Consider the following 8432-nt stretch of genomic DNA (forward strand, 5'->3'; position numbering starts at 1 on the left):
TGAGAAAGTCCATTTCAAAAATTTAAAATGATTAAAAATAAAATATAAAACACCTCTCATAATTTTACAACCTGTTGAATAAATTCTCTTTAACTCAAATATTTTTTAAATTATTCCATTAATATAAGTCAATACATAGAGTAATTATGTTAACATATTATAGCACATTCAGTATAGGTATACTTAAATTAACCTTAATTAATATATTTAATGTATACTTTAATAATAATATTAATTAATTTGTTTATTTTATAATAGGTAAGCTCATAAAACTTTTAAGTCGATTTCGACCACAGGCAACTGATATAAAGATCTCTCTCTCTCTCCTTTTGGCGTGTTCCCAGTTGCACCCTCTGCCATTAAGCTTCGGGGCCTGGTGTCCGCTTTCCTGACTCTATATAACCTACCAAGCTGCCTGTCATAATCTTTGAATCTCAATTCCATTAAAGGCTATCTCGCAAAAAGAATATTTTTAAAATCGTCTAGCTACGGGCTAGACTTGAATTTAAGGGTATTTAAGGTGTATTTGAGGAAAACGAATTATGGGAATTAAAACAAGCAAAAATATAAGCTACGATCACATCATTCTCTGTTAATAAACCTTGAATCCACACTTTCATTTGACATTAATCAAAATGTCAAATAAGCTAATCTAGTGATGCTACAGTTCGCTAAGTTTAGTTTTTTAACATTCTTTCTGTGACAAAAACTTTGGGCTGAATTTCAAGTGCCTTATTTAAAATTATAAATATTTTAAATAATTTATTTTCTGTAATTAAGTGCTGAATAAAATAATAATACATTGAGAGATAGTTAGCAACCACTATTTCTCAGGCGGCTCTTATTACGTCACGAGGACGAATATTATCATTCTTACAGCGCCAAAAATAAATATTCTTTTCAAAATTTGCATTTCAGTTCAAAGTCATTGGAATGAAAAATCAAACACATAGCTAATTGGAGTCTACAACACAAAAGGATGCATAGAATCGTCCCGCGTCGCGCGAGGCTTTAAGAGTAGCAAAGTAACTTTGAGCTCAGTTCTTAAATTAATGAATTTCTCGACATTATGTCAACGAGTGGTAAAAAGGAGCGAGATAAATTAACGAGCACTTTTGTTGGCGACAGTCAAAGCTGTTTCAGTGCTACTATTAATGGAGTCTCATTAAAATTACAACAAAACTCCATGAATTATACGGCCTTTTTTTACATCATGGAGCGTTTCTGATTGTCTTGAGTATATAAGTTTTAATGGAGTATTCGAGAGATTTTAGCGCTTTTGGCTGATTAATTGAAATTCATGAATTTGTGTTTGCGCATGTGTATTCATTTCTTATTATAAGAGAATTCTTCAAATCTTTATTGCATTGTTCATCGCGTACCCTATTTAATTATACTTATGGATATGACATCAACGATTATAATATGTAATGTAGTCTTACGGGGTAGACAGACTCAAACAGTTTGTATTAGTGACAATGGATTTAAAATCGATAATAACATTTATTTTAAGAATAAATAATTAAAATCTTAAAAAATATATTACAAGGTCTTACAAATTAATATACCTAAATAAACACACACACGGTCAATGAAAACATGTTAGTATTATATAAAGAACTAAATAAAATCCTATTCATACTCTGAATAAAACTTAACTTATATGCACATTGAATTATGTGTTTAAGTGCTTAAAATAAAATTATAGTAGTAAAATAAATAATAATACTTAAGGTAAAAAATAAAATTAAGAGTAAAAAGTTAAATTTCCGTCAAACAAACAAACGTCAATAGTTTGGGAGCCGAAAATCATATATCTAGGCGGAATGAACTCTTTGAAAAAAATTTAAACACAATATTATATATAAACAAACTCCCTAGGAAATTTATAAACTTACATAGGATTCTTAACGAGAGATGAATTGTATTATCTTAAATATCTTCCACATTTTCGCAAATTTATCAATCTACCTCTCGTGCTAAATTTATATCCTACGGATATCTATACGTAAGATTCTAAACGATTCGACTAATTACAGACGAGCTTTTAATTTTATATGTATTACGCTCCTTTGAAATACGGCAAATACACACACACAGCTCTGCTTGGTCGAGGTTGACAGCCGTAAATAAGGTTTTAAACTCGCTATAGTATTTTATATTTTAACATTGTTTCTACAAATTTAAAATTATAAATTTCTTAAATAAAAATCACTAGGTACTTATATATAATACAATTATAAGTAGTCATTTTATTCCCACTAACAATTTCGTATTTACTCATAAAAGGTAAATACCTGTAAGTATAACTTATATAAAGATTTTATGTCTACGTTCCTTAAAAAAATGCTTAAATTTAACAAGTTCATAAATTGGTTTTACCTACCAAAATTTAAAATATTGGCATTAAAAATTTAATTTTTAAAAATTATTACCTAAATATTTGTGCTTGCATGAGCAGTTGAGTGACCCATGATTCAAGCTGATCAGGCTCATATCAACAGAGTCACGGAGGTCAGACTGGAATCACTTTGTGTAATTACCATCCCAGTTCTGAGTAGTCCCCTTTCGTCTCCACAGAACCATAACGAGGATGTGAGAATCTTGTCTTGCCATTTTTTACATGTCTTATTCAATTAACTTACATTAACTTATTTATAATGTACTTACCACTTGGTATAAAATGCAATACTTATACCTGTTAAACTTCGTAGCGCAATCAAAATGCCCTTTTACCTGCCTAAAACACATTAAATTAAGGACACATTTAATTAATAAAATATTTTTTTCTATATATTGACCGGTCACTTGATCAATTATATTTATATAGGTATTATAAAGGGCCATCTCTTCCAGTGGATTTAGTTAGGGGCAACCAATGAAAAAAACTGAACGACAAATCAATCAATAAATAAAAGGCCTTTGAGTGACCGACATACAAAAAAAAATTCGGAGCTACGGAGTCGTAGATGTAAAAAAATTAATTAAAAAGTATTTATTCAATCAATCAATCCGACAGCTCATCATTTTAGACCGGAGAAAATTCTGGCTTGACGTCGTGATATACCAAAGGACTCTTATTATGCCGGAACCCGGTAAAAGTAGAAATTAAATGAGCATTTATTTATTTTAATATGCAAAAACTACGAATCACGAAATCTCGTAGAACAAAAGATGCTCATTTTGAAGTGCCCAAGTAGTCGTTTAAAAGTTTTTCATTAGATACAAATAACCCTGTATAGGTATTAGTTTTTGTGAAAATGCAAGTTGACTCTTGAGTACTCACTTTAAGTGGCCCAAATTGTATTAAATACTGCACTGTAGATAAACTTACCTGTTCAGACAATTCTAGCTTGGATCACACAGCCGTCGACGCAAAGATTGTTGAAACGCTCTGATTTTTTGCTAAGGAACATTTGATATTTTAAAATAAATATTACAAACTATATCCGTCACCGAGTGGTCGAGGTATCAGACTCAAAAGGCGGACGAAGATGTATAATGCACAGATTGGAATCCATCAACAGATAATTTTCTGAGCTACATTAATTTTCATGCAAACCGATGCGACGTTCCAACAATGATGGAAAATATTGCCAAGAAACATCCAGGTTTCCGTGTGGTTCCCGGCACCAATAAAAAAAAGAATAGGACTACTCCATCTCTTCTCCACGGATGTCGTAAAAGGCGATTAAGGGATTGGTTTATAAACTTGGGATTCTTCTTTTAGGCGATGGGTTAGGTTGGCTCTGTCCACCCCGTAAGGGATATAGATGTGATGATATGTACGTATGTACGTATGTATGTAAACATCCAGGGAACAGGCTCAACTAAGTGAGCGATGTTTTCATTAAAATAGTTTTTTTAGAAAGGATACGGAAACAGTTCTGCGCGTGCGCCGATTGCGAGAAAGAAACAGTGGCACAACCGGGCGTGGTCAGCTGTACGGACATCACCTGACCACATTGCGACATTTTATCGCAAAGAATTTGGAATGTCGTGGTGGGTGGCAACTGTAAAAAATGAAGATCGTTTTAACAACATAATATATATAAATGAGTTTGATGTATAAAATCGTACGAGAAAATTCTTTAATTTTTACATAATATATCCCACGGAAGTTGCTTTTATTATATTGTCTTTTCTATAAAATACTCACATTTCTAAATTGTACTGTACAATAACTCGACGCAGGCAAAATTGGGCCAGAAGGCCTCAAAGCAGGTACAACAGAAGCAGTCATAGGGTTAGGCCCAGCCAAGGGAGCATTAGGCCTTATTCCGGGGCCATTAGGGACAACCATAGGTGCACTAGGCCTTATCCCGGGGCCATTAGGCATCACCATAGGAGCACTACTCCTATATTCGGGCACAGTCATTGACCCATTATTCCCATATGCATGTTGACTCATGGGATTTGGCACAAATCTTGGACCAACATTGGCCAGTCCAATGTTTGAACTTATCATAGCTCTTTGGACCATTGGAGTGGGCAATATATTATTATGGCCATTATTATGTAAATGAATAGGCCCTGTAGATCCAACAGACCCATAGCTAGGCCCTGCCATTGGCCCGCTTAAATTCATAGGCCTTATATTGTTTGACGAAAATTTTTGTTCACTCGTGACTACTTCTATCGGCTTACGGTTAGTTCGATTATTTTCAGCGATAGCCGGACTGCGGGTGGGACTATCCGGAGAATAGCTAGGTGGAGTTGTTTTACGCACAGCAACGTCCGTGCCCCAACTCTCTTTCTTTACGTCAGTATCAATTTTTGAATCTTCACTGATATCTTCTATGTACTTTATTGAGAACTGTTTTGAAAAATTAAATCTTTTATAAATATCTTCTTTTTTTTCGCTGCCAGTCACTTCACTGCTTACAGAGCTCATAGCTTCCTTAATTTCTTCAACATCCTTAGGATCATTTCGGTCGAAAAACAGTAAAGTGTTTAGTGTATGAGGTTCTTTGTTGATAAATCTTTCGTAATGCTTCACAATATCCCTCAAAGGCTTCCCGTAGGCTCCAAAGCCTGGACCTATTTCTGGTAGCGATCTAGGTAGTATGACAGTCCCTAACGGATAGTTCAGCATTTTCACCGATAGAGGACTCCCAAAAAATATTTGTTTGTTTAACATGGATATGGCCTGAAACAAACATTACTAAGATTAACCAACCATACAATAAAAGAAACATATTACAGAAGAAGTAAGCGTAAGTTTTAAATTATTTTTCGTAACTGATGTTTTCACTGACATATCGACCTAAACTGATGGGTCTAAAGATTTAAAAGTTTGCATGCAAAGGTTCCTTTGGAATTTTCACGGGAACAGAAATGAATTAAATAGTCTACCGTTTCTTTGTATCTCGCTTCTTCACGATTTAACTTCCTTGTCCCTAGTAAAAATTTTACATACATATAGTTCTAAATAGAAAAGGTTCTTACGAATCCCATAAACGAATAATTAAAGCGAACAAAGCCACAAGCAAAAGTGAAAATGTCCAAACCTGAACAGCTTCCAATGGGTGGCTGTACATGACCTTGGCATGTTTCGGCTGTGCGTAGATTACGGAGCACACGACCACGTGACCAGCCAACTCTAACGCTTCCCGCAACTCGATCTTGTCGCATCTGAACTGTGGAGTAAATTATTTATATATCGTATATCTGATAATGATGAGGTCCTCTAAAACAACGTAGGTATACTATAAATGAAATTATTTAAGAGTTTTTGATAAGTCTAAAGAATTATACAAAAAAACACCTGAATGTATTTGGATGGAACTAAACAGTAATTAGCTTTTAGTTCTGGACAACACATGGGCTACAAATGATGTGTGTATTTCTGTATTAAATCTCAGAAGTCCATTATTTGTATCTAGTAGAGGCCATTTTGTTGTAAAGTTAAATTATCACATCTATATCCCTTATGGAGTAGGCAGTCAGACAATCTTGAAAAGACTTAAAGGCCTTGTTCAGCTGTCTGGCTTTAGATGGAATTGATATTAAATTAGTGGCAGGTTGTTAGCCCATCACCTTTGAATAGAATCACAAGTTTGTTTTCCTTTCCCTTTGTCGCCTTGATGATATCCATGATAAAGATATAGAGTGGTCCCTTTCTTAAGTACCAGGAAACACACAGCATACATACATACATACATAAAATCACGCCTCTTTCCCGGAGGGGTAGGCAGAGACTACCTCTTTCCACTTGCCACGATCTCTGCATACTTCTTTCGCTTCGTCCACATTCATAACTCTCTTCATACAAGCTCGGCGGTTTCGGTTGACTAAGCAGATATACAAGGAGAGTGTGGAGGGAAAGGTCGGAGTGGGAAGACCTAGACGAACGTATCTTGATCAAATTAAGGACGTCCTGGTAAAGGGTCAGGTCAAAAGTACCCGAAAACACACAGCACTTTAGATTTTTTATTTTATTTTTTATTTTAACAAATCACTTACATTCTCAACATAAACCCAATTGCAGATAGGAGGTTCTATCCCCAAAATCCTCAGGTATTCGGGTTTGAGTCCGTACAATCCTTCCGGGTCAATGTGCCATACACTATCTGAAGCATCCAATGAGTCATCAGTCTTCTCTCTGCAACATGCAAATTAATGAATAAATTTATTTTTATCAGTAACATAAACAACTCAAATGAACAATAATTTAGAAAAGGTGCACTCCATCTCTTTCCCGTGAATGTTGTTAAAGGCTACTAATTCTTCTTTTAGGCGATGGGCTAGCAACCCATCACTATTTGAATCCCAATTCCATATTTAGGCCATACAGCAGAATGTGGCCTTCCAGTCATTGTGAGACTGTAAGCTGTCTACCCCATAAGAGATAAAGACGTGATTATATGTATGTAAAAAAATATATGATATTATGTTTGATACTAACTGATGCTCTTATGGTTAGGTAAAACATCTTAAGCACACCTAGCTGCACATTTAAGAAACTGAATGTGTATCCATGGTCCAATACCAGTTTAGGATCCCCTGCATGAATGCAGATATCAGATAGAAGTTGCTTCGTGTAAAAACCTGACTCACATTATCCAGGATCATGGTCAACGGCGTTCCCCAGGCTCCTCTCCTGAGTAACGAGGATATAACAGGACTTAAACCAGGAGAAAGAAGAAATGCTATTGTTAGCCGTAACCATAACCCAAGGATTTAACTTACTTTTTGACCTTTGGTGAATCCAATATACTATCGCTTGGTGATCCACAATAACCTAAAAATATAAAAAATTAAAGTAATTAATAAAAAAAATTTAGTGATTAATTATTGTAGTCATAATCATAAATGATACTCCTCTACAGAGGTGAGATTTTGACAGAAGAAAAGAAAGATGAACATTTAATTACACACACATTATCCTCTTTATACTTTTTTTTATCAAAGGGGAAATCCTTTACTTTAGGGATACTAAAGAGAAATTATAAAGAGTTAGGGGTCTTAGGAATCAGGGGGCACTGTTAAAAAAGGCAAATATGACAAATATCCCGTGATATGGTTGGTTTTATTGGAAATTTGGTTATGGGCAGATGATGGTGGAGACACTAATTAGATTTCATCATTAACTTTTACAAAAATGAAGAAGTATTTAATAATTTAACTAAGAATACGTACTTCTTTGTCTTTTCCTCGATTCCTGGTAATTATCCAAAGCTTTTTGATCCCGTTTGACAGTCTCTGCATCTGTACTCTCCATTTTCTAAAAACTTCACAGATCACGAAGGATTAAAATAACAAATTGTTAATACTTTCATTCAACACTGACGGTATGGGTTCAAACTTTGCGAATAAATTTTGATTTTTCACTTAGATTTCATAGAAACAAACTGTTCTCTTCTCATGCAGATGTAATGGTATGTATGTAATGTTAATTTTTTTATGTTATGTTTGTTTATTTTTTCAACAATCAAATTAAATCAAACAAAACAAAACAAAACAAAGCCAAGCAAGAGGAATCATCTGTTCTATAAGTTCTAGTCTTTAATCTAGACAGTCAGAGTGACAGCATTTGGTGACAGTGACAACTGACAACATGTGAATGCAACAAATGATTATGCGAGAGTGTAGAGGCGAAGAAGAAAAAGAACACTGAAATAATGCGGAGTGTGGTTGTTTTTTGATCGCTTCAACAACTCTTATCCAATCCTAAATGCCTAAAACCTTCTAATGAATTTTTGACAAATACTTTTATGTAAGTTTGATTGAAAATAAAAAAAATATTTTGTATATGTTTTAGGATGGACATTGGGGATCGACACAACAAATACAAAAAGTTTATTGTTTCTTATGATGTCTTAAGAGCTGTTATGATAAAACTTGACCTCTTAGGCCTTATTTGTTCCTTTTCGGTGACAAGTCAACTGAAAGAGCTACTTATTTTTACAAATACTGAAAAATTAACTATT

At 34.2% G+C, this 8432-nt stretch overlaps 1 protein-coding gene across 2 annotated transcripts; it reads right to left on the reverse strand.

Moving 5' to 3' along the window:
- Positions 1 to 747: 747 nt before the first annotated feature.
- Positions 748 to 7963, reverse strand: LOC106129749 (uncharacterized). Of its 2 annotated transcripts, XM_013328413.2 has the most exons (8): positions 7642 to 7963; positions 7192 to 7243; positions 6466 to 6604; positions 5511 to 5639; positions 4160 to 5149; positions 3878 to 4013; positions 3335 to 3394; positions 748 to 2740 (listed from the first exon to the last, which is right to left on the reverse strand). In XM_013328413.2, the coding sequence occupies exons 1-7, from the start codon at positions 7721 to 7723 to the stop codon at positions 3339 to 3341; spliced, it is 1584 nt and encodes a 527-aa protein (XP_013183867.2). In that variant the 5' UTR covers positions 7724 to 7963; the 3' UTR covers positions 748 to 2740; positions 3335 to 3338. The 2 variants fall into 2 exon arrangements, with proteins under 2 accessions (XP_013183867.2, XP_060804519.1); XM_060948536.1 differs by having other exon boundaries at positions 748 to 3394.
- Between the last annotated feature and the right edge of the window lie 469 nt (positions 7964 to 8432).

Source organism: Amyelois transitella, chromosome 16 (genome assembly GCF_032362555.1).
Source record: "Amyelois transitella isolate CPQ chromosome 16, ilAmyTran1.1, whole genome shotgun sequence".
Classification (NCBI taxonomy): Eukaryota; Metazoa; Arthropoda; class Insecta; order Lepidoptera; family Pyralidae; genus Amyelois; species Amyelois transitella.